The 26,820-nt window shown below is 41.6% G+C and overlaps 1 protein-coding gene across 1 annotated transcript in view; it reads left to right on the plus strand.

Annotated features, from left to right (window-relative positions):
• Positions 1–26,820, plus strand: part of CALCOCO1 (calcium binding and coiled-coil domain 1) — a 94,187-nt gene that overhangs the window by 21,736 nt on the left and 45,631 nt on the right. Inside the window, exons 7-10 of the mRNA XM_089691433.1 lie at positions 1,766–1,856; positions 10,059–10,313; positions 15,129–15,254; positions 16,011–16,106. Of these exons, the coding sequence (XP_089547559.1) occupies positions 1,766–1,856; positions 10,059–10,313; positions 15,129–15,254; positions 16,011–16,106 (568 nt within the window). The remainder of the gene's footprint in view (positions 1–1,765; positions 1,857–10,058; positions 10,314–15,128; positions 15,255–16,010; positions 16,107–26,820) is intronic.

Consider the following 26,820-nt stretch of genomic DNA (forward strand, 5'->3'; position numbering starts at 1 on the left):
CTCATTTAGAAGTGTCTAATTACTCTCTGGGCTGACCGAGGTCCTCCATCCCTCCCCTCACCTCCCTACATAATCTTTAATGTAGCTGCTGGCTGAGTAGTGTAGGTGAGCACAATAGTATCACTAGAGTGGCAGCTGGGGCTGTTGACATCACATTTAGGCAGTCTCAGAACTTCTGGATGTTGACACAATGAATGCTTTTTCAGGTAAATATCATGCATTAAAATATATTAATTGACATATAACCTTCTGGGAATATTTTTGTTGATATGAATAGTCTGACAACGGCTTCTCTTTAAAAAGACACATCACACACCCCATGGTACTTTGGACCTTTCTATATATATGGGTGGAAGATGTACACCTGATCACAAGTATATTTCTGTAGAAAGTTAAGCGAATCCCTCTTTGTTATAACAAACATCTCTAACTCCCTGAGTAGCTTGTTATTGTCCCCTATCACAATGGGAACTGCCTGATTAGTTGCAAACAAACCTTTAAAAAAAACAACCATTAAAAGTTTCAAGGCATGAAAAGATTTAATTTCTCTCTCTGGTAGGTTTCCTTATGTGTTCATCTGGTTGGAAGTAGTTAAAATTGTTAGAAAATACTTCATGACCAGCGTAGTTCATGATTCATTGGCCATGAATTATTGTCACACAACTGCTTCTAAAGCCTAAACATTTTTTACCTTAATGCATTCCTTGCATTAAGGTAAAACATGTTTAGGTTAAAGTATTGCCCCCTCACCCCACTAATACTTACCTGAGCCCAATCTTGATTCAGCTCTGTGCACAACAGCATCAGCTCTCTCCTCCTCTCCCTGCTCTCACAGACTTTGCTGAAAGCTGCAGGAGCCATTGGTCCCCACTGATATCAGTCAAATCCTGTGACAAAGGAGTGGGGGGCAGGGCCAAGCCTCGTTGTCTGTGTCAATAGACACAGACAGCGAGGCTTGGAATTAAGCACACAGGGGTGTCACAATGGTGGCATACCAAAAAGAGAAGGAGCCAGGAGTGCAGGCAAGGACCCAAGAAGAGAAGGTTTGGGGCCACTCAGCAATTCCGTTGCACAGAGCAGGGAAGTATAAACCTCTTTGCTATTTAAAAAAATATTTGAGACCTTACAATCCCTTTAAGGCAAGATATATAAGGTTGGGTTGACCTACAGTTGCAGGAAAAAGACCATTATAACTTAATTTCCTTGAAAACAATTGTTATTTTATTTTGTGTGAAAAATTACTGGAATGATGTTCTGTTTCCGAGCTGCCATCCTCAGATTGGAAGAAACCTTTTCACTATTTATATATTAATGGAAAATTCAGTTCAGCTTAACCCGTAAACTTGTTAAGTTAGATCGTATGGAGTGTCGTGGATTTGGTGTTTCTCTTTCTTATTATGGACTATAGCAGTATGCAATGCAGATATCCTTACAGGAAGACCGAGAGTAATCCCTGTAATCTATCAAAGTGGATGGAGAGGAATTGGTGAAAGTACTTTGTTTCAATTCCTGCTACACATTTAACACCGTATAGCACAATCTAAAGAGTTCTTCTAAAAAGACATTTTGCTTTTTTTGGAGGGTTTTTTTTTTTTTTTTTAGACTTCAGATCTTTCTTGTATTTGTCCCTTAACCCAACCACGATTCCCTTTCAAATGGTCTGATCTGTTGCATCAGTTGGAAAAAAAAGTTACCTGCTTATGGCAACAGTTGAATGAGATACACTGCACTGATAGTGTACAATGTATTTTTTATTGCTTAACAGCCTGAAGACAAGAAAAGAGTCACTAGAGGCAGAAAAGGAGGAGCTGAAAGAGCGACTTGCAGAGACCTCTTCAGAAACGGAGCGTTCCAAGGTCTGTGGGCTTTCTTGATCACCTCTAACATTACAACAGCAATGTTTTAATGCCAAGTTCCTGCACTTTTACTTGTTTAGCAGTCAGGCTGTATAACAAATAATATAACATTATTTTTTTATTATTATTAATATTATGTGCTTGTGCTTAACACAGTGGGAAGTTGCCTGTGCTAGCAGCACACTGTAGAGCTGGACCTCTACTCTCACACAGAGCACAGCAGTCCAGGTTCTCAGTGGTCAGACATACCCCGCACAATACTCCATTAAACAACGCTCCTCAGGGACTATGATCATTGCTTAATGTAGTACTGTTCAGGGGGCATGTAGAACTGCTAGGGACCTGAACTGCCATGCATAAAAGGGGATTTCTTAATAGTACAGTACACAGGCAGGATATTTATACATCATGGTTTATAGGTGTGTACCCTCAGGTAATTGGACACTGATAATGCTGTAGAGAACATGCCCCCTCGGTACCTTACTTATAACCCTACCCCACTTTGTGAGTTCTCAGTTTTGTGCCAGTGTCTGAAGGTTATGGAGCTTTGTTCTTTCACTGAGAATCACCCTTAGTTTAAGTAGTTTAATATTTTTCTTTTTTTTTATCTTTTGATTTTTCAGTCAAGCCCTCCCTGTCTTCTAATGCCAGCATAGATGCAGTTTATTTAGCTCAGCACAATCTCAGTAAAACTTTGAGAGCTGTAGCCAGACCCTGTGCTGTGGTGACTGCCTGTAATGTTTCTTTGGGCACTGGATCTTGTGTGGGGCGCTCACTTTGGCATGGTGCTATACAGGTCCAGGGCCATGGTCTATCACTGTGGAAGCCAGTCCCCAAAGACCCCTTCAGGCGTATGCTCACCGTGATGGGTAAAGCCCGGAATTTATTTTCAACCTCCCACTGTTACTGAAAAAAAACTGGACTATGTTTGAATTGTATTCACCTCGCATTGTAAACCTTTAAAATTTGTTGCTAAAATCCAGTCATTCAGAGCTCAGTCTCAGGTAGATGACCAGGTGTTGCCTCACACCACTGGTTGCACACTTTAATGCCACTTCTGCCTAGAGCCATTATAAGGTACGCAGGTGCTTTTTCCCACCTAGAAGCTACTGAGTTACAGGATAGTTTACACCTGGGTTACCTCGTACTCCTTACAGACATGCTTACTCCACACCCTATTCCATTAATACTCCACAGGGGAGTACCCTCACTTTTAGCTATGGTGGGGACTAAGCAAAAGGGAATCGATACAAAGTTGCAGGCTAACATCCGTTCTGCCAAAGGCCCACACAGCACTCAAGCTCTGAGTGGTGATGCGTCCCTTGCACAGGAGCAAGGACTGACCCTAACACTGGTCTCAGCATCTGACTCTAGTTCTATTTCAGGCATGCAACAAGCAGCCTATTTAACTAAAACAGAATTGTTTATAACTACTGTATGTCAAATTTTTGTTGGATATATTATGGTCTTAAAGTGTTACTAAACCCACAACAGTAAAATCTCTGTGTATGCTGTAAAGCATGCTTGTTATACTCATTGTGGAAACTAATGGGTTAATCCTCCGCATTGTGTAAAAAGGCTGTTGCATCCTGTCTTCTCTGATCCTACCCTTCTTTTACTTCCCTAATCCATCTGTTGATAATACAGAGCCCTAGGAGGCACTCTGCACATGCTCAGTTTGGTGTGTATTGCTTGAGAATTTTTTTTTCTAGAGGGTGCATGTGATCGGCACAGGGCCAATCAGCACTGTCCAGACAGCCTCATAAGACAGTCAGAGGAGAATGCAAACTCCTCCTACAAGCTTTAACCAGTGCTCAGCCGGACACTGACAGAAATCACAAGAGTGCTATATATTGCTGATGACAAAAGGTATTTAGCAGTTTATATTTACTAAAATAATTGCATTTCCATTTATGTGTACTGTGGAAGACCAGATATAGTGAATGCAGGGTCATGAGTTTAGTAACACTTTAATACATCCATTATAGTCTAAGGCCCAAAAATGCCACACCTCTTTTTCTACTCCTGTGAGTTGGATCCTGATATATCGGCGCATGCAAAGACACAGAAGGGAATGAAGAGGATACTGAGGCAATATTGGAGGAAGCTGCAAAAGATTTTTATCCCCTTAACTGTCACTATATTGAAGAGGGTGCTTCATGAAACATGCTTGCTAATGTTGAAAAGCTCATTGCCTCTGTCCACAAAACCCTTGACATTGTGCAACCTGACTCTTCCCCATATTGTTGTGCCCCATTGGGTACAAAGAGAGTTGCAAAATCTGGCAAAACAGTCCCTGTTCATGAACAGACAAAATATGCAGTCTATGACTGGGTCACTCCTGAAAGAATTTTCACTGCCCCAAAAATATTTACTGAACTTTATCCAGTGGCATTCTCAAAGAAGTGGGCTGTTCCTGTAGTTGATTTTACCATCTCAGTCCTAAACAAACATTTCACTGTTCCTATTGATGCTCCTTCTTTCAAAGATTCTACAAACAGAAAGTTTGGGACACACCTAAAAGCTCTATTTAATCTTTCAGCCCTACCATGCAATCAGCTCTTGCTGCTATTTCAGTATGTCCAACTGCAGCTACCTGAACTAGGATAATGAACAACCAACATCACCATGTATTTCAGGATTTTGTTACACAGAAATTAAAAAAATTGCCTTCTGCTCTGCTGTTTTGACATGATGCCTTAGAAAATGTCTTCAGACAAATTTCCAGAATGGTTCTAATCTCCATGCACATGCTAAAAATATTATGGTTAGGAACTTGGACAGCTGAAGCTGCCTGCAAAAGGCAGCTCACAAGTATGCAATTTCAAGGAAGACGTCTGTTTGGTGAGGCACTTGACCAATTCATCAAAGAGGTCATTGCTGGAAAGGTTTTACTTCCACAGTGGAAGTTCCCTAAACCATCCTGCACAGGAACCCTAGCTCCTCTAAACGCAGAGCACCTGTCCGCTCTAATCAGGCTTTAACTTAGAACTTTGCACTGAATGCCCTTCCTTTCAGCACAAGGCTTGGCCCACAAAGGTCACAAAGCCTTCCCGAAAACCCTCTTCACTATAAAGGAGTGTCCTCATTCTTAAGAGTGAGGGGATGTCTGTTACAGCTTTCCTCTCTCTTGGTCACAGTTGTTCCAGACCTGTGGGTTTAATCAGTGATTTCAAATGGGTACAAAATAGAGTTCAAAGCTTTACCACTCCACCACTTTCTTCTTTCAGATCAACCAAAAACTGCCCAGGGACAGATAGGTTTGCAGAATGCCCTAAACCACCTTTTGTCCTGGGGAGTTGTTGTACCACTAAGAGACAGGTTCAAAAGATTCTACTCAAACTCAAAACCCAACAGTGGTATTCGTACTATTCTGGATTTAAAATCCCTCAACAAATTCCTTAAAATTCCTAAATTTCACATGAAATCCACAATGTCAGTAATTGCCTCTCTGATACAAGGGAAATACATGGCATCTGTGGACATCCAAAATGTCTATCCCCATGTTCCCATTTACCCACTTCATCAGCATCTTCTGCAATTCACAATGGCAGTCAACCACTTCCAGTTTGTTGCACTGTCCTTTTGCCCATCATCTGTTTCCAGAGTGTTCACAAACATCTTGGCACCTCTGCTTGCCCTTCTCAAAACTCAGGGCATCCAAGTCATAGGCTATCTAGAGGACCTTCTTCTGAATGAGATAGAACAACCAATCATCATAAGTGGGAAAAAAACTTGCCACATCCCAAAACAACTTTTTAGAACATAGAAGGAACCAACTAGTTCCACCAATAAGGGAAGACTCCGTACCTGAGACAACAGTAGTATAATTAAGAAATATGAAAATACAAATTTTATTAATCGCCTTCTGTGAATTAAAACAGATTGTCTTGATACAACTAGACAATATCATCAGACATCATAAATATAATGGACCATTCCGTGATAAAAAGACTAATAGTCCATAGTAATTTTTATTGAAGCATTCCTCAAGCTCCAAATCTGACACTTTTCACAGTCTAGACTGCTGCAAAACACAGACTGTGATTAATAAATTTGTATTTTCATATTTCTTAAGTGTGATACTGTTGCCTTAGGTATGGAGCCTTCCAAGTCTCCTATTGGTGGAACTAGTTAGTTCCTTCTATGTTCTAAAGACTTCTTCTGAAGCACTCATCTTCCTTCTGACAATCAGTAGTCAGCTTGCAGGACAATTCAGATGCTCCAGGCCTTCAGATGGGTAATTTTAACAAACGTACTCTTCAACCTTCACTTCCCCTAGAATACTTAGTTCTGGTCCTGGGCACATACCAAGCTAAAGTCTTTCTACCAGAAAATAATTTTTTTTTCTCTAAGAGGACTGGCTCAACAACTAAGATCCAAGAAACATCCCACACTGTGATTCTCTATGAGAGTTCTGGGTAGCCTGCTTCAAAGCAGTATCATTCACCTAATTCCATTCAAGAACTCTCCAACAAAATATCATGTCGATCTGGAAAAAGCAGGCTCTTTCTTTTGATTTGCTTTGCTCATTCCCCGTCCAGTCAATTAAGGAATTCCATATCTTGATGGATCACCCCAGTCCTAACAGTGGAAAAACTTTACTTCCCTATCGCTGAAAAGTTATCACAATGGATGCAGGTCTGTCAGGCAGATGTGGAGTGTTCCAGTCCCTAATAGTCCAAGGAACATATTCACTTAAGGAAACCAAGCTCCCAATCAAAATTTTGAAGCTCAGAGCAGTCAGGTTGTCACTGCAGCACTGGACCCCCCTGTGACATAACACGGTACCAGACCCCCGACCTTCTCACCAACTTGTGACAAAGGACCAGTCAATTTCGCACCGCACTGTCACTTGCATAACAATGCCACTCTCAGCTGCACCCTGCACAAAGATTTTCCATCTCGCGGGAGCACAATCTATGTGCCAGCGGCCTGAGAGCGATTGGCACTGGGTTAGGTTAATTAAGTAATTAACCCTTCACACTGCAACCACCACCTTTTGACAGAGAAGGAGGAAACTCACAAATCCGTAGCGTCTGCAACACACACTGTCACCACAAGGATATTCAGAGGAAATTGTATACAGTAGCACTCTTCAAGAGATGGATTATTTAGTTTGCATTAAAAGCTTTAGAGACAGTTTCAACACTTTTCAAAATAGGGTTTATTACTAAAAAGATCAAAATGGTGCATATAAATTATTTACATAAAAAGATGTTACAAAGACATAAAGAGAACAATAATGCAACAGAGAAATAAAAGGAAGGAGTTAAGAAGGCAGAATACTTGCAAAGTCCTGGTTTAGCAGAGTCCAATTGTCCAAGCACAAAATGTTGTCAAGTTCGTTAGATGTTTCTTGATTGATGTTAAACGTGAGCTCCCCTTCACCAGGCCTGTCAGTCCTTTTCAATGATATTAAAGGGGTGTCGTCTGAAAACAACAGACCAATCATCCGGTTTAGGGGATGGGTGCTAGGAGGTCACCAAGTTTATGACCAAGTCCCAACTACAATTTCATACTAATATTAATAACTTCCAGTATGTGCAGGTGGTATTCTAGCAACTGGCAGATTAATATTCAGAATTATATTTCAAACCTAGGGATACCAAACTCAGCACACCCTTGTCACCCAGGAGGGAAGAGACTGTTTTCTTCCCTTTCCTATGTGCTAACATAGTCATGTAGGACCTTGCTTGGTTTGGCATGATATGATCTATCCAAATATATACCTAATATTAATGTGCTCAGTTCCTGTTGAATTTAATGAATTGTTACATGTGAAATCGACGTTTTATGGCATGCATTCCTAGCTCTAATGACCTAACAAATCATGTGTGACGCCTGACTGAGTTATTGTTTTGCGATAGGGCAGAGGAAAGTGTCTTTGCAAAATAGACATTTTGCCAAGACTAATTAGCGGTTTACAGTTCTGGAGCTGGCCTCTGTTTGTGTTTTTTTTTTAACGATAAGAGGCTATTTTGAAGTCCGTTACAACTTACAGCTTCAAATTCCATTTAAAGAGGCGGGGTGAAAGATGATTGTTCATGAAAAACAAAATGGCTGAGACCTTAACAAGATGGCTGTCGCATACAGCTCCATGTCTCTATTGCGCATAATCGTTACACCCCCTATTGAAGGGGCACCCAATTAGTGTGAAAATGCCTGGGCTGTGACTTAACCATCAAGACAGCACAAGTATTCTGGCTGCCTTGAAGGAAGTGCACCAGATATTCTCTTGGACAGAAACCTACTGTGATCTCATTGCGTTCTAAATCCCCGGAGTGGAAAGCAGATTATCTCAGTTGCCATCACCTGGACCAAGGGGTATGGGACCTTCATCCAGATAAACTTCAGTCTGATATGCCAGCAGTGGGGGGTTTCGGATATGGATATCATAGTCTCCAGCATTGTAAAAAACTTTCTTCAAGAAGTATCTTATAATAACGCCCCCTTGCAGCACCCTGTGCTTTCATGGGATCTCAAAAGAGTTGTCTCTGTCCTACAGACACCACCCTTTGAAACTATCAGGGATATTCCCCTAGAGCAGAGGTCTGTAACCCGTTGATCACGGTCTACCCATTGTTAGCGGGCAGGTGATGGGTAGATCGCTTCTCTTCCTTGCCAACCCCCCAAACCTGAACAGGAGAGGCGGCAGCATTTTTTGTAACTGATCCCTGTACTTTCCTCCTGCAGCAGCTGAAAGCCTGCTTCTACTGTTCTTCCTACCTGCCGGCATTCAGAGGTTGCAAGAGGAAAATACAAGTGACCAGTTCCAGTAAATGCTACCCCTGCTGTCCCTCCTGTCCAGGTTCCCATACCCCTGCTACCCGGTACCGATCGCTCACTGTGTTTATTTATAACTGAAGCACTATGCTTCAGTTTGTGAATAAATAGAGAGGCTGTACAGAGCTCTTCCTGTTCATTCATTCTGTGCAACTGAGGCTACAGAGATGGTGATTGAGGACTGGACCTCAATCTTTTTTCTCTGTCTCAAAAGTTAAGTATCAGGTGTCTGTTTAGACCTCTCTAAATTGATATTTCATCACAGTCCCCAGGCTGCTAAAAAATGTAAAAAATAAAATTGTAAAAAATAATACTATGATAAAAATACACCATCCACTGCCCTACTGACACTAACCTCTGCCCTACTGACACCATCCAATGCTCTACTGGCACCATGCTCTGCCCTACTGCCACCATCCACTGATCCTCTGATTAACACCATCTACTGCCTTACTGACACCAACTTCTGCCCTACTGACACTTCCACTGCTCCACTGACATTGTCCACTGCCCTACTGACACTATCCACACACCGCCTACTGCCCTAAAGAAAATCCGGGAACATTGCCTGGACTTAATCAGGACCTCACAAGGGACACCATGCTTCAAGGCTCACCAATGCATGATGAAAACGGAATCTGATTGCTAGTGCTTACATTTTCAAAGAAAAATCTCCTCCTATCTTTTTATGTACTCATTCCACCAGAGTGGTGAGAGTTTCCTGGCCAATGCAGCACCAAGACTCTGTAGCCCAGTTGTGTAAGGCCACCACGTGGACTATTGTTTATACTTTTTTAAAGTTTTTACCAGGTGAACATCCAGTCTTGTGCTGATGCAGCTTTTGACGGTAAGGCTCTTGCAGCAGCTCTCAGAGGTTGGGTCTTCTGACCTTTGTAGTTGGGCCTGTTGCCACAACTCTGTTTGCCTGTGTCCTGTACTGTATGATTAAGATAAGAGGAATTTTGACTTACCTGTCATTTCCATATCTTGGAGCACAGTACAGGACACAGGACACCTTCCCTTCCATTACTTGGTTTACTCTGCATTGCATGCTATGAAACTGAGGACTCACGGAATGGGCTAGAGCTGGCTATAGGGGAGGCACCCAGGGGGCATGTCCTCTAAAGCTTTGCCAGTGTCCAATCACCTGAAAGTACATGCCCATGGTGTGTGAATACTCTGCCTGTGTCCTGTATTGTACTCCAAGATATGGAATGTACAGTCATGTTTTCTCTCTTTCTCCTTCTTACAATAGACTTATTGCACAGTTAGTGTCAGGATCTTTTCTTTGTAATGTCAGTGGACAGATACCTTCAACTTATTTTAAATTTGTACTTGTAATTGAAGAATCCGAGATTAAACATTGCCAAAAGCTCTATTACTGTCAGGGTAACTGGCTTGCCTGTGTTTGTATAGTTGCAGATAGATACTCTGCGTGAGAAGCTGCGGTGCACACAGGATATTCTCTCAGCCAGTCAGCAGAAAGTGATGCTGTTAGGGGAGGAGTTAGCTACAGTCTCTTCTATTCGAGATCGGACCATCTCTGACCTGCACAAAAGCCGCCTCGAGACAGCTGACCTTGCCCTCAAAGTGTCCGACTTAAGTCTCCGATATAAAGAAGGAATGGGGCAGTGGTGGCAAGAGAAGACAGCTCTGAACCACAGCATGGAGGTAAGTATGGTACATTTTGTTATGTTGGATAAAATATCTTAGCTGTATATCATTTTTTCTCTAAGGGGATCACATATTTTTGTGTATGTTCTTTAGTCCCAGAGTTTTAAAATGTCACTTAGATCAGGTACTTTTTAAACACACTTCCGGCTGTTATACTGGCCAAGATGTTCATTTTTATAGCCCAATGTTGGCTTTAAGGTGGAAGTGATGGGAGCCACCCAATCACTTCCACAATTGCCACAATGTGCAGTGGAGTACAGGGGAGATATCAGGGGTCTAATAGAACCCGAATGTCTCAATTAAGAGAACCTGTCATCTATATGCTATCACACAGGGGACCATTGGTTCACTATGTGATAGTAATAAAGTTATATAAAAAAAAAAAGGGTTTGACACACATACAAAAATCTGAATCAAGACGGTATCTCAAATAAACATATAAACCTATCCCCTGAAAGCATATAAGTCTTACTTTCACCCTTGAAAGTGTAAGAAATGATAATACCTCAATATGCTCACCCTATAGCCAAAGCAAACAAGTGCTAAACTAAATAAACTATGTATAAATCATTTGAATCAAGTACATATCATAATATAAACGCAGTGTAAAAAAATAAAAATAAAATTACTATAAACGCACTGTGCAAAAATAAATATTTCAAACGTAGTGTCCAAAATACCAAGGCATAAATCAATTGAATCAAGTACATATAATACAAACGCAGTGTCCAAAAATTAATATAAACGCAGTGTCCAAAAATACATATTATAAACGCAGTGTCCAAAATACCAAGTGTCCAAAAATATACTAAAGATGCAAATCCTAGTCCTTTCTGTAGACACTTTCCCAAAAAGACTCCAAACTCCATAGTGATCCTCAAAAAAAGAAGAAACTAAAATAGTGTATTATCCCTAAAACAATAATGTACAATCATATACAACATAAGTGTTACTCCACATCAAACGTGACCATATATCTGAATCAAGTGCTCGACGTGAAAAAACGTGCTAGTGAAACACTCTTGTGATCCAACAAATCAAAAAATCAAAGTGCTAGTACTAGTGCATACTTCTATAGTGTAATGACTGAATACCCTTACCAGATGGCAAAAGAAACAGCACTTTAATACCACTAAGGGTATACTTTTTTGCTTCTGGCTATAGGGTGAGCATATTGAGGTATTCACACAAAAAAAAAGTTTGCATTAGAGCACCTTTGTACGAAAACGGTGATTGCCCTACGAGCAAGAATTCAAGGCCAATTGTTCATGGTTACCTCTAGACTGATGACCTGTATGGGCATCGCCTGTGGAAAATATTGGGTACCAAAGCTTGTTGCCATTTCACGGCTGCATGCAATTTTAAGGCTTGATGTGTTGGGTCTCTATTCACTTGATGCAACCTCATCTTTTATATTTTTTTATCAAATAATTTTTATTAAGAAAGTTGTTTTTTTTGTAATACAAAAACACATCACAAAGAAAAGTAGTATAAATGTGCGTACTTGAATAAGCCTTCCAATAGAAACAGTCATACACGACAGAGTGTCATGTTGAAATATAGAGCAGACACAGTAAGAAAATATCTCTCTGTTCCCACAACGGCAAGTAAGTACATATAAGGCTTTTATCAATGTATAACATTGTTTCGTATATAACAGTGAAACAACTGAATTAGAACCAATAACAAACAAGTGTCTGCATACTCCCAAAAGCCAGTAGATAAATACCCATGTGCGCCTAAACCTCTAGCTATTCAGGAGGTTGTGTAACTCAAGCCAAGGAAATGTGAAACTCATCTACTTCCGTAATAATACCACACCAGCTATTGGAGTTAACATTGTAGCCACCAGAACCAGTGAGAGAGGGGCAAATCCCAGTACCGTAGACCATGGTTCCCATCATTTGGAACATTTTTTTGAGTGCCCCTGTATTAATATAACTGTTTTTCAATTAGTAGGGTATTATTCACTTGAATTCACCAGTTCTCAAAGTAGGAGGACTAAGGAATATCGTTTTGCGGGCAATAAAGGTATGATAGGAATTCTAGTCACGGGAGGGAAGCACTCCTCGTCAATATCCCCAAGTAAGCATAGCATTAAGAGTAATTCAAGTTGAACATGAAAAACTCTATTGATGGTATCTACAATATTACCCCAATAGCGAATCAGCTTGGGGCATCACCACAGCATATGGAGGAGATCTGCCAGGGATCGCTGACATCTGGGACATTCCGGAGTAGGTCTACAACCCTACTGATATAATCTGAGTGGAGTATGGTATACTCTATGGCAGGGCTTAAAATTTCAAGTCCTGAGCTACTAGCCAGGACTTATAAGTTACTCGCCACCAGTTGCCCCACCCAACCCCTACCCTGCCCCTCCCTTAATTCTGCCCCTAAACACGCCCTCGTAAATTATCTCATAAGATGGCACTGTTAAATGTTTTATGCAAAATGAACGAAGGAAGGGAGAAAGGGTGGGAGGGGTAGAAGGAAGGGAGGGTGGGTGGAAAGAAGTGAGAAAGGGAGGGGTGGAGGGAGGAAAGAAGGAAGGGAGAGTGGGGTAAAGGGAAGAAAGAAGGGAGGGAGGGGTGGAGGGAGGAAGAGGTGGAGGGAGGAAAGAAGGAAGGGAGAGGTGGAGGAAGGAAGGGAGGGGTGGAAGGGAGGGAGGGGTGGAAGGAAGGGAGAGAGGGAGGGCTGTAAGGAAGAGAGGGGTGGGTGGAAGGAAGGGGTGGAAGTAAGTAAGGGAGGGGTGGGTGGAACCTCCAGTTGCGCCAGTAGGCTATTCTTAGAGGAGCGAGAAAGTAGGATGGCCTGAATTATCTTTTATATTTTACCAAAACATTTCGTAATGTGTATGGTTATGTGCCTAAAATTAACTGTAGTGTATTTTTTACTGACATTTTGATTTTCATAACTAATTTTGTGTGACAGAAAAAATTGGAACTACCACTATTTTATTGTGTAGGGTGTCAGTTTTCAGAAAATTATGTTTGGGGGTTTTAAGTAATCTTCAGGCCTCAAACAACTTTTAAAATATGTTCACAAAAAAAAAGAATAATTGGCTTTGGCACTCAAGTGCTTATAAAATAATTATAATAATGTGTTTATTTCTTTACAAGGTAAAGGATTTGTAACTGCAGAGCCAATCATTTTTTATAGTACAGGTATACTTTTTTTAGTAAACATCCTGTACAGATTTCCCACCCACCTCCTATACCCAAACACAGACTTCAGATGCCATTAGGATCCACTTTACACCCTCCCCCCATTTCTCTTCTGCACTGGGTAGTTTTTTCTACCTGTTTCCCCCTGCCTGCAGGAATAATTTTAGGCTTTTTACAGATAAATAGAAGAGCCCAATACGGCATTTATAATTAAGCGTATTTCCTGCTTCTGAAATGTAGCTTCCTAATTTAAAAATTCAGGTTACTTTATCATGTGTTTGCCTGCTTGCATGCAGGAAGCTTGAATGATAACATAGGATCAGTAATGCTAAACCAGAAAGTAGCAGAGTGGTCTTCCAGGCTAATAAAAGAGTGTGTATCATAAGAATGGAATACCAGAATTAGAAACCCATTGGTAGCCCCCTGCCAATCTTGATTTCACTTTGTTACCAAAGGCTCAACTTCGCACTACTCTTGTTGAGGCTAAAACCTGGGCTCTTGCAGCTGCCCAAACCAGCGAGAGCACCTCTGTGTGCAATAGAAGCATTGTCTCTGCATGTAAGGAGGTGGAACAGGTAAATAGAGCTTAGCTTCTATAATTCTGGGCCCACAAGTTAGGAAAATCTAGTCCTTGATTCAAAAGATGTGTGGAGGTGGCCTTTTTTAAAATAAACTATTCCCCTTATGTTCCCCCTTTTCATATATCATATTAGCATTTTATAAATAGAAACAATAAAATTAATAAGCCAGATGTAAAGAGAAAGCAGAGGAAGGAGCAAAATTAAAGGAGGAATCCAGGAAGAACACAAAACTCATGTGTTTACCCTTTCAAGTGCAGGTGCTAGTGCAGCTTACAATAAAGAAGGAAACAAAAGTAGAAAAAAAAAAAAGAAATGTTTTGAGAAGTGGGTGGGTGAGGCAGCATGAATTAATTCATGCTAAAAATAGACTTGCATAATTCAAGGAACACAACGCCTCCCCTTCTGGTAGCAAAAGCTTTTAGGGCTCTTTCATACTAGGAACTGCATGTGAATCGCGCAGGAACACTGTGCAGCTTCTGTGTGATTCACATACAGTTCTGTGCAATGCGATTTCATCCCATTTATTTTGCATACACTACTTTTCGAAGCGAATTGCTACCATATTGCATTTTACTTTTGAACTATGTGATCCGGTGCAGGCCACTGCGGGCAAATAAATTTGCGACCTGCATTTGGAGTGTCATTAACACTGCACTGACACCCGCAATAGTTCGCAAAGTCAGTGCGACTTGAATGAGGTGCGGGAAGCTGCACAGGAACGTGGCTTTCCTGCACTGCATTCTAGTGTGAAAGGGCCCTTAAAGTTGTCCTTTAAGGCCTAGTTCACACTATTGTGGGTAGTTACAGGTGTGGAAATTGCAGTGATTCCCACAGCCACAACCACCCTGCAGTCAAAACTCAGTGCTGTTTAAAAATGCGCGAGGCTGCCATTCATTGTTAATGGCATCCCCATGCATCTAAAAATGCATCATGTTTGTGGCTGCTGTGTTCTTAAAATACTACAGGAACCTTTTTCCTGCATGAAAAGCAGGTAGAGCAGCTCAAACCCGGGCCGCAAACCCACAATAGTGTGAACCAGGCCTAAAGTTTTATTTTTATTTTAGGCCAAGAGAGATCAGATTGTGAATCTGAAAGCAGAAAAGCTGACTTTGGAAAGCAACTTGCAAGAAGAGAGGAGCCAACGACAGAAACTTCAATGTAAACTAAACCAGGAGAAAGATGCATGTCAGGTAAAAGACATTTGTCCTATCAGAAAATGATGGCCAGTACTGAGGGCAGGCCTGGGATACAAATGGACTGCAATTGCTAACCTCCTTTAACCCTTTCTCTACCAAGGTACATGTATAAATGTTCACGTATTTAAGGGGTTTAAACAAGCTCACAACTGCTGCTGCAGCCACGAGCTTGGTACTGATTTTTTCAGCCACCGATCAGCTTTCAAGTAAAACTGATCCAGGTAGCTTTACATTACCGGAAGCATGACATCCTCCTTTCCCCGGCACCCGCGGTGGTTGCCAGGCTGTTTTATTCTTCTAGGTAGCCTGTGACCATAGTAAAATGACCCAACATTGAGAGCCGGAGTGACTAAGGAACCTGGAAACAACGTGTATTGTGTCACTTCTGGGTTCAGAGCTGTCATTCCCCTCCTTCTTTCAGAAAGTATATATATTTGTGTGGGGGTTTAACGTAAATTCTAGAAAACATGATTTTTAACTTGTGTGAAAAATTAAAAAACTGCCCTGGTAGAAAAATGGTTAAATACTAATTACCCCGCTGTCTTTGGGGAGGAACTGTAATTATGTGTTTTGCAGACCAATAATAAAAGCAGTTGGTGAGAAAAAAAAAATCACAGGCTCCCAAATGACTATGAGCAGATACAGGAAAATGTATGTAACTACCAAAAATAATTTTATATACAATTTTTTATGTTTTCCTGCTATTATTTTTAAAATTCTCTACTTACTCTGTGTTTTGAATCTGTAAAGGTTCAGATATCAGAAAGCAGACGAGAGTTAAGTGAGTTGAAATCGGCTCTGAAAGTTGCACAGATGGAAAAGGAACAATTAAGAGAAGAAAAACAGGTAAGACATGAATCAGTCCATAGAGTGCTGTGTAAGAATATCAGTGATTCTTCAATAAAGGTGTTAGTAGGTTCAGAGTATTTTCTGTATATATCATTGTTGTCTCTTACCCTTACCTTCTCTCCTATGGTTTTTCTACAAATGGCTAATGTTGATTTCTAAAATGAACAGATTTTCTTGATTGTTCAGTAAAGGCATAGTCTTAGACGAATAGGTTATATGTTACTACTAGGGATGCATCGATGCCGATACCGAGTATTTTCATGAGTACTCATACTCATGAAAATGCTCCCGATACTGGAAACTGATAATTTGCATCAATACAAATTGCACTGCAAAGGTTAGTATGCGATTTGAACAGGAATACGATTCCTGTCCAAATTACATGTGGTTTCCCCATTGCTTCTATGTGAACCCAGGCTTGTCATGGCCGGAGTTCACACAGGAGCAGTGAGGGAAACCTCCCTACAGGCATCCCATACTGAGTGGAAAGTGGGTGTGTAGGGATGTATACTATGGAAGCAGATGGACCATATTCTCAGCGGATGAAGCTGACCAATCAGATGCCATTTAGCACATAAAATCATGTCTGCAAGGAGAGAATAGAAAAGCCACGGGGATTTCAGAATTTCAGACCTGTGAAGCGGCTTTCTCTCCTCTCCCTGCAGGGATGACAGTAGGGGCTAGACGGTATCTGATTGGTCAGCACTGTCCATGTGATAGTGTTGACCAATCAGAAGCCCTCTAGCCCAAACTGTCATCCCTGCAAGGAGATTTTCTCTCTTTTCCTAACGCTGAGAATATGGAGCATCTTCCTTCATAGTATACATCCCCACACGCCCACTCTCCGCTACAGGAAACCTTGCACCGCTCCTGTGTAAAATCAAGACTATGAGAGCCTGGGCTCACACAGGAGCAGTGGGGAAACCGCATGCAATTTGGACAGGAATCACATTCCTGTTCAAATCGCATGCTATTCTTTGTGGTGCAATTTCCTTTTATACATTTTGTATGGATGCCAATTGCACCGCAAAGTATTGGTAATTGGTATCGGCGAGTACTTGACTGAAAGTATTGGTACTTGTACTTGCAGATTAAAAAAAGGGGTTTCTGTGCATCCCTAGTTACTACCTTTAGGTGAATTGGACATTGGCAAAGAGAACAATTAGAACCCCCGTATATCCTCCTCCACCTCACAGCTATCACGAGTTTTTGCTAGTTTCCTAAGATGATGGATGTCTTTTTTTTTTGCTATTTTGATTTTTTATGTATCTGATTTTGCACCTGCTACAACAACTAATGGCATAACTTCTAGATCAGTACCCTAGGCATACCATTGGGATCATACCTGGACCCCTTTCTAGGATAAGAAGACACAGGGCTGACCTGGAAAATCACTTTGGGTACTTGATCCTGTGTTAGGCACTCCTCCACAGTATGCTGTACAATGTGTGATGTTAGCCACAAGGTGTTATATAAGTTCAGAAAATGATGATCCGTGCAGGTGTGGCCAAGTCCCTGTAGGCCCATTCGGGAATATGCTTTTCTGATATGAGTGTAGCAGACGAGCCACCTTCCCCCTCAACTATTGGGGTTGTCCTGATTACTGAAGGTTAGTAAGTAAGACCGTGGACCCTTTAATTATACAGAGAAGGTTCTGCTGGAGTGTGTGAGACTTTTGTCTCTTTCCCCATCCCCTTCTCACATGAGCACTTTTGAATATTTTATTAATTTTGTTATTTCTTGCACAGGAGCACTTTTAAAGAGACTGTGCACCTTTTTTGGTTTATAATATTTGAATGCTCTGGATGTTTTTATCAAAAAAGCACTCCTTATCTCTTAAGAAACAGCAGAAGCCTGCAGAACAGAACCAGTCTTTGTCTGGAACCAAGTTCCTTTCTATTCTTTTTTTAGAACTAGGAGGCGAAACAGGAAACTTCTGTTTGTAAAAAGTTCTGGAGCTCCAAGCCCACCAAGACAGGTAACAGGCATTCTTTCTAATGATTGGGCTTCCTCTCCTCTGCAAGCGGGGAGGACGCTTGGCAGGTTTTGCAGCCATATTGACCCATGTATACCACTAATGTATGCGTTTGTTTTACTAAAGGCAAATAGACTTTGCACTTTCCAAGTGCAATTGCTCTAGAGCTTAGTAAATGAAATGAAGCTTTACTTTGCAAAGAATACCCAATCACATGCAAGGAAAATAAAAAACAGCATTTTTGCTTGCACATGATTGGATGATGGAAGTCAACAGAGCTTCCCCTCATTCACTAAGCTCTGGAACAATTGCACTTGCGGAGTGCAACTGTACTTGCAAAATGCACAGTCTATTTGCCTTTAGTAAATCCACACCATTGTATGCTGTCTTGAGAACGCCCTGTGGGTGGGGCGAAACGCGTTGACGTACTTCCGGTTGGTCTCCCAAACGTCCGACGTCATTTCCGGTGACTGGAACGCACGCCGAGGGATGCGTTCCAGGCGGCCATTTTTTGACTAGTGAAGAAAGTTTGTTCGTTATGGAGGCTGTCATCCTGCTGTATACAAGGCTGTGAGTTCCTAGGAGCTGTGGAAATTCGTTTTTGCTATTCGAAAATTTGTTTGATGTCCTTAAATAAATGCTGGTTTTTATCCAATGAAATGTGAGTTGTTTGGCTTGAATTAATTAAAAAGGGGTATAACAGTATTACACTATTAGTTTTTTTCTCCCTTTTGGAACTTGGTGATTTGGCGAGGAGACGAATGGAGAAATAACCATAGATCTGAGGTGGAAAATAGAGGAGTCATCAAAGGGGGTCCAGGAGCCCTAAATAATCCTGAAAGGTGTTTTACTCACCAATATCTGGTGAGTGCGGTTTATGTTGGTTTCGGCACTGGTGGATGGTGGAAGAATTATTTGAAGCACTGAAGTTTATTTTTTAGAAAGTTTTTTTAGATCACTGGACTTTTGATTTATGGAAAAAAAAATTTTTAAGTTTTTTTAGTTTTTATTTGTCACGGGATTGTGGTCACTTACCTTTATCACTGGACTTTGAAGATTATTTATAAAATAGTAATTTTATATTTACTTATAATTTTATATTCACTTATTATTTAACATTTGTGTTTTGCGCTGGTTTATATTGGAATAATTGTATCAAGAGACTACAAGCAGGAATTTGGCATCCTGCCTTCTCCACTCTTATTGCCATTAAATGTGCCTACTGAGCTTGACAAAAAAAAAGCATTGGACGGAACAATATGTTTCTGGTTTCTCCATGGTGCACATTCCTGGACCTGTAAGGTCCTGTAAGGTACCATATTTCATCTTCGCAGTCGCTGTTTTTGACAGTTTGGTTACTGAAGCGCAAGCACTGAGGGACATGGGTCTTAGGGACAGAGTGATTCCTACTTTACTGAAGGCCAGAAAGCTCTCTTCTCATAGGGTTTATCACAACATGTGGAAAGCATACTTTGCTTGGTGTGAAAGGGGAAAATTTAATTCCAGAAAATACTCCATGGTACGGTCTTTATCCTTCCTTCAGTCTGGAATCGACAAGTCCTTGGCCCTGAGGACAATAAAAGTCAGGTTTCTGCCTTGGCAGTGCTCTTTCAGGCTCCATGCACACTAGCATTTTTTTAAAGCTCAAAAAATGCTGGATAAAAAAACGCTGGTAAAAGGTTTTTCAGTAGCATTTTAGTAGTGTTTAGAAGCATTTTAGAGAGTTAGATTTTTATTAGCCTTTTTGCAGTACATGAAGGGAAAAGCTAGAAAAAAGCTGTTAGGAGCATTTTATTAACATTTAGGAGCTACACATTGTTAGTCTGGCTGAAAAAAATACAAAAGTCCATCCAGTTCAACCATAAAAAAAAATAAAAAAAAGTTATAATCATATACACACACAGTTGATCCAGAGGAATGCAAAAAACTCAGCAAAACATGATCCAATTTGTTCCTGCAGGGGAAAAAATTCCTTCCTAATCCCACAAGAGGCAATCGGATATTCCCTGGATCAACTTTACCTATAAATGTTAGTAACCAGTTATATTCGGTGTATCCAAGAAAGAATCCAGGCCTTTTTTAAAGCAATACACTGAGCTGGCCAGAACCAACTCTTGAGGGAGTCTATTCCACATTTTCACAGCTCGTACTGTGAAGAAACCTTTCCGTATTTGGAGATTAAATCTCTTTTCCTCCAGGCATAGAGAGTGCCCTCTTGTCCTCTGTGATGACCTCAGGGTGAATAACTCTACACCGAGTTCACTATATGAACCACTGATGTATTTATACATGTTGATCATATCCCCCTTTAATCTTCTGTTCTCGAGAGAATAAATTCAGTTCCTCTAATCTTTCCTCATAGCTGAGCTCCTCCATGCCTCTAATCAGTTTGGTTGCCCTTCTCTGTACTTTCTCCAGTTTCCCAAAATTCTTTTTGTGAATTGGCGCCTAAAACTGAACTGCATATTCCAGATGAGGTGTTACTAATGATTTGTACAGGGTAATATGATATCTCTCTCTGGAGTCTATATCTCTTTTAATACAAGAGAGGATTTTGCTTGATTTAGAAACCGCAGCTTGGCATTGCATGCCATTATTAAGCTTGTGATCTACCAGAACCCCCAGATCCTTCTCCACCATTGATTCCCCCAGTTGTACTCCCCCCTAGTATGTATGATGCATGCATATTCTTAGCCCCCAAGTACATAACCTTACATTTATCAACATTAAACCTCTTTTGCCACATAGTTGCCCAATTAAACAGAGCATTGAGGTCGGCTTGTGAGTTGGAAACATCCTGTAAGGACGTTATTCCACTGCACAGCTTGGTGTCATCTGCAAAGACTGAAACAGTATTTTTAATCCCAGACCCTATATGAGTTATGAGTTATAATAAGTAAGGGTCTCAACACTAAACCTTGGGGTACACCACTGACAACTCTAGACCATTCAGAGTATGAATCATTAACCACTACTCTCTGAACATGATCTTTTAGCCAGTTTTACCCATTTACTTACAGATTTTTCCAAGCCTGTAGAGTTTGCCTTATACATTAGCCGTGTGTGGGGAACTGTGTCAAACACTTTTGCAAAGTCCAAGTATACCACGTCCACCGCCACCCCTCTGTCCAAGGTTTTGTTCAACTCCTCATAAAAAGAAATCAGATTTGTTTGACAACTTCTGTCTTTCATGAATCCATGCTGTCTGTTGCTTAAAATATTTTTTTTCCAGCAAGAACTCATCTATGTGGTCTTTTATTAAATTCTCCAGTATCTTCCCAACTATAGAAGTTAAACTAACAGATCTATAATTACTTGGTAAAGATTTATCTCTTTTTAAATATTGGCACCACATTGGCCTTACGCCAATTCAGTGGTACTATGCCAGTCATTAAAGAGTCCATAAAAATTAAAAACAATGGCTTTGAAATGACAGAGCTCAATTCTTTAAGGTCCTGTGGGTGTATGCCATCCGATCCAGGTGCTTTATTAACCTTTATTCTGTTTAAATATTTCTGGATCATATCAGTTGTGAGCCAATGTGGATCATCTGGGTCTGTGTCAATACCATGTCCATTATGGACAAGAGCTCCCCCATGCTCCTTTGTATGCACAGGAGCTTTTAGTGTTTTTTTCTGACAGAAAAATGCTACCAAAAACCCTACAAAAACAACGCTAAAGCTTGAAACACGCTACTAGCCTAAATTAGTGTGCATGGACACATAGGATAACACTCTTTAGCTTCAAGGAGCAGGAAGCAAATGCTGATAACAGCTTCTAGGAGCTTAAAAATCCGCTAGCGTGCATGCAGCCTCAGAGACTGCTGGCTTTCCACTCCTTGGTCAGGGCCTTTGTGCAAGGAGTGGCTCACACATTGTTTTCTCAGTATATTCCCTGCTAACTCCATTGTACCCCAGTTTAGTGTTGCCGGTATTTCAGAAGCCACCGTTTGAACCCATTCGGGATATTTCTTTACTTCTCCTGTCACACAAGGTTGCCTTTCTTGTAGCTAACACCTGGATTCGGAAGTTGTCCTGTAAGGAACCTTTTCTAGTACTTCACAAGCTTGTTTTGAGACCGCCAGACTCCCTCCTGCCTAATGTGATTTTGGCATTTCATTTAAATTCAGTGTTGCCTTCCTTTTTTCCAACTTCAGAAAATCCTAAGATTGTTCTCTATTGCCTGGATGCAGTTAGGACTGTGCAAGTTTACCTCACAGCCCCTGCCTGATTTGTCTATCTGACTCCTTGTTTGTACTGCCTGAAGGCTCCTGAAAGGGACAAGGCTGCCTATTGATCCACAAATGCTAGGTGGATTTGACAAATCATCACTCAGGTGTCTGACCTGAAAAGTAGGGTTCCTCCCTTTCCTGGAAAGGCCTACTCCATCGGATGTATTGGTGCTCCGTGGGCGGTCATCTGGTCTTATGCTTATGCATTTGCTACGTTTTACCAGTGGGATGTTCAGACCTTGGGGGATGCTGGCCTCAGTCAGAATGTCCTAAAGGTAACACTGTAGGGGCCTGCTCAGTTATTCTTCTTTTTCTATTAAGACGATTGTTCCTGCTTGCTAGACCTGTTAGCCATTGTTTGCTCCTCTTCTACTCCAATGTGTCCTCTGATGTATGTTTAAGAAAAAAACATTTTTGACTTACCTGTAAAATCTCTTTTTGGAGTACAACACAGTACACATGTCCATCCGTTCTGGTTTCAGTCTGATATAGTTTGCTGACAAAACTGAGGCAGTGGTGAGAGTGGAAAGAGTTTTGTTGGGCTGTGCCAGTATACAACCACCTGGAGGTGAGGCATAACTCAGTAGTCTAAAGCTGGACATAGACCAGGGGTAGGCAATTAATTTTCCCAATGGGCCACATGAGAAAATGGGACTGTTGTGGAGGGCTAAACTTAATTCTGCTAAAAAATTAATTTTGGACCCGGGAAGATCCGTAAGTATGTAAACATATAGAAAACAAACACCTGGCGCTAGGAATAATAGGTACAGTGGCTCATGAAATAAGTATCTTTCAGACAGGTGGTCAAGTGGTCAACTGTAAAATAACAGCCGAACTGGCTGTTTACATTTTGCAACAGTGATGCTTTGCTTCGCGGGCATGGTATTTTTACCTTGAAATGCAGAGTCTGACAAGTATACAAATTTGGTGCCGGAGGGGTATGATAGAACTACAAGGAAGTCCAAAATGTCCATCAACAAAGTCCAAAAAGGGAAGGGGGACTATGAGTGTTCACAGTGGCAAATTGGCAAACGGCAGCATCAGTGGCAGCACCCTCAGAGCAAAGCAGGACTCTGTATGCAAAGGAAAGAAAGGAGAGGGGCATTGGACTAAGTGTAGTTGGACTACAGCATTAGGTGTACAGTTTATTAGCAAAATGACAATTGGCAACTTACGAGAATTAAAAAAGAGATAGGCATGTCACCGGAGCAGACCTTCTTCCTCAGACCTGATTGGCCAACAGAAGTGGCCATCTGTTTCCCACCCTTCACATCCCCTATATAGACGGCCACTTCTGTTAGCCAATTGGGTCTGAGGAAGAAGCTCCGCTTCAAAATGTGTTACCGCCCATCCACGTCATCACGTTCCAACGCTGACGTCACATCCACCATTTGCCCGACACCATTTGCATTCCACTCTGGTTCCCTGTGGCAGCCGGCCACTCCAGGATCCTCTCTCCAGCTACAACCTTGACGCTTGGACACCTCCTGTCCTCCTTCGGTTCCCGGGAGTCTGGACCACGTCATTGGTGACATGCCTATCTCTTTTTTAATTCTCGTAAGTTGCCAATTGTCATTGTGCTAATAAACTGTACACCTAATGCTGCACTTAGTCCGGCGCCCCTCTCCTTTCTTTCCTTTAAAGTTTGACAAGTGGAGTTGCTTGTCACATTCACCCATTGTGTTCAATGGGGCTGCACTGCAATGGAGTACAATGCGATTGTAGCACAGTTTTGTGGCATTATAGAGTTAAATCTGGTTGTGAGGAGGCAATATACCTCCTCACTGCCTGTCAAATGCCCTCTGAAAAGCACTGTGACTGGAAGGAGAGAGCCTGAGATTGTTATAGCGGGGATTTCTACAGCCCCTGACCTGGAGTGAAGATCGGATGCATGGCTCCCAGGATTTGCAGCATGGAGGTGCTGACACAGGAAGAACATGGCCAGGTAGCTGAGTGTTGGGAGAGCATCAGGACGTCTCCTAGGCAACACTCTCCTACTAGAATCTAGCCTTCCCGCTGTACTGATCAGCTCCTCAGGCTCTCTCCTTCCAGTACATGCAGCTCCCTACACAGACATCTGCCAGTGTATGTCAGTGAGGAAACTGACAGGCGCTGAGAGGCATGCAGACAGTGGAGGCATCAAGGGTCGGTCAGGGACAGCCAAACGGACGCATGTGGCCCTGGGATGAAATTTGCCCAGGTCTGCCATAGATACATTTTTTTTCTTTCCTTCACCCCAATAAATTAACCTATTCCTCTATTCCAGCCTTTCTCAACCAGGTTGCCAAGGCACTCTGGGGTGCCTTGAGGTTTCTACAAGTGTGCCTTTACCATGGCAAAATGTCTACAAATTGCCCAAAACTTGTATACAAGCCAGTGGGTGGAGCAAGCCTGCCTTTTAGTTAAACAAAGCCACAGGTTTTCATTTTGCACTATTATGACCTTTTAGCCGCCGGCGTCCTGGCAACCAATTACATCATCAGTTGATAAGGAAGATGTCAGCTGCCTGCACAGCATCCTAGTTTGACCCTCCCCTGCCCCCCTCCATCAGTGCTGGGGTCACATTAGCTCAGTGATGGAGAAAAACTGAGGGAGAAGAGAAATATTACCAGTGTGCAAACGTGTATTTGCTTTGTAGGAATAAATCACCTCTAATGTTGGGTGTCCTCCATGTGTGGATGTTGCTGCGTTATATAAAACTGTTAGAATAGTTTTGCACATTTTAGAATGGGGTACCCTTTTAAATTATGGACAGTCTTGAGGCACCCCATTTTATAATGGGGTGCCTCAAGACTGTCCATAATTTTAAAGGGTGTCTTGACTGAAAAAAGGTTGATAAACACTGCTCTATTCAGTCCACACAAACAAGGTGAATGGAGGGATGTCCCCTTACCAGGACATTGCATTCTGACAGTGGGACCCACCGGTGTCATAATACACTGATCAGCAGTTGCAGCCACTGATCAACAAATATATTACAGCATGTCCCTTTGACAGAAGTTGATCAAACGCTCGAAAGAGCAGGGCCCTCAATCCCCTCATGTTTTGCATTGTATTGGCAGCCACACACTGATCAATACTCAGCTGGTCCCTGCTGAACCTGCCAAATTTCGATCAGTGTATAGCCAGCTTAAGAATTCAGTTTCCTGTGTCCTTTTTACAGGTTGGCAAGTAACCCCACTGAATGCACTTAAACACAGGTAAACGCACAGTGTTAATGGCACCAAAAATTTTTACTTGCATTTATATGTGCTTGGAAAGGTGTTCTAAATACAGTGTAAATGAGGCCATATTGTTGTTGCTTTTTTTATCTTATTTTTATTACCTTTAGTGTATAAAGCATAAATATATTCAGCAGAGCTGTATAGTGAATGTATAATCAATCACTAGGGGGTCCAGCACTCCCTGACAACACTGACAGCACTTATTTCAACCTAAACTCTAGACCGCTATAAAAAAACAAAACACAAATGAATGCAGCGCTGTATTTATAAAAGCCCAACTTGAAAATACTCCCTTACAGTTGAGCTATGCCCACATTGCAAACTAACTGCTCATTTAGGTATAGGGGCATGGAAAAGTGGGTGCAGTTCCACTGTAAGGGAGAATGTTCAAGTTTCCTGAAGTTTGTTATATTTTTTTTTTCCATTTTGTATTGCATGCTGTGAAAGCAGGCCTTAGATTGGGACAGTGATAAGCAGTTCAAGGGCCAGTCAATTGTGCTGCAGTGCCCATGTACTAGCATGGGGCATGCTGATAGGAAGAGACAACAGAGTGGAAGAGAAATGAGCTTGTCAATGCGCTCCTTTTCCTTTCACTGTCAATTTGCAGGCTGGAGGAAAGACAAAATCTGCAAGAGTTACTAGCTTGAAACACATTGGGTCTCATATCTGCCAAACAGGGCTATGCAGTGTAGTAGTGCTGTGTAAAACTCCAAAATGGATGTGCAGAAACACAAAAGCTTTGGCAGAAATAACAGCTCTTATATATACACTGCTCAAAAAATTAAAGGAACATTTTTTAATCAGGGTATAACATAAAGTCAATTAAACTCCTGGGATATTGATCTGGTCAGTTAAGTAGCAGAGGGGGTTGTTAGTTTCAGCTGCTTTGGTGTTAATGAAATTAACAAAAGGTGCACTAGATGGGCAACAATGAGATGACCCCCGAAACAGATATGGTTTTACAGGTGGAGGCCACTGACATTTTTTTCCCTACTCATTTGTTACTGTTTTTCACTAGTTTTACATTTGGCTAGGGTCAGTGTCACTGCTGGTAGCATGAGGTGATACCTGGACCCTACAGAGGTTGCACAGGCAGTCCAACTCCTCCAGGATGACACATCAATACATGCCATTGCCAGAGGGTTTGCTATGTCTCCCAGCACAGTCTCAAGAGCATGGAGGAGATTCCAGGAGACAGGCAGCTACTCTAGGAGAGCTGGACAGGGCCATAGAAGATCCTTAACCCATCAGCAAGTCCAATATCTGCTCCTTTCTGCAAGG

This window comes from Staurois parvus, unplaced genomic scaffold (assembly GCF_062004578.1).
Source record: "Staurois parvus isolate SC_StPar_1 unplaced genomic scaffold, SC_StPar_1.0 ptg000562l, whole genome shotgun sequence".
Lineage (NCBI taxonomy): Eukaryota > Metazoa > Chordata > Amphibia > Anura > Ranidae > Staurois > Staurois parvus.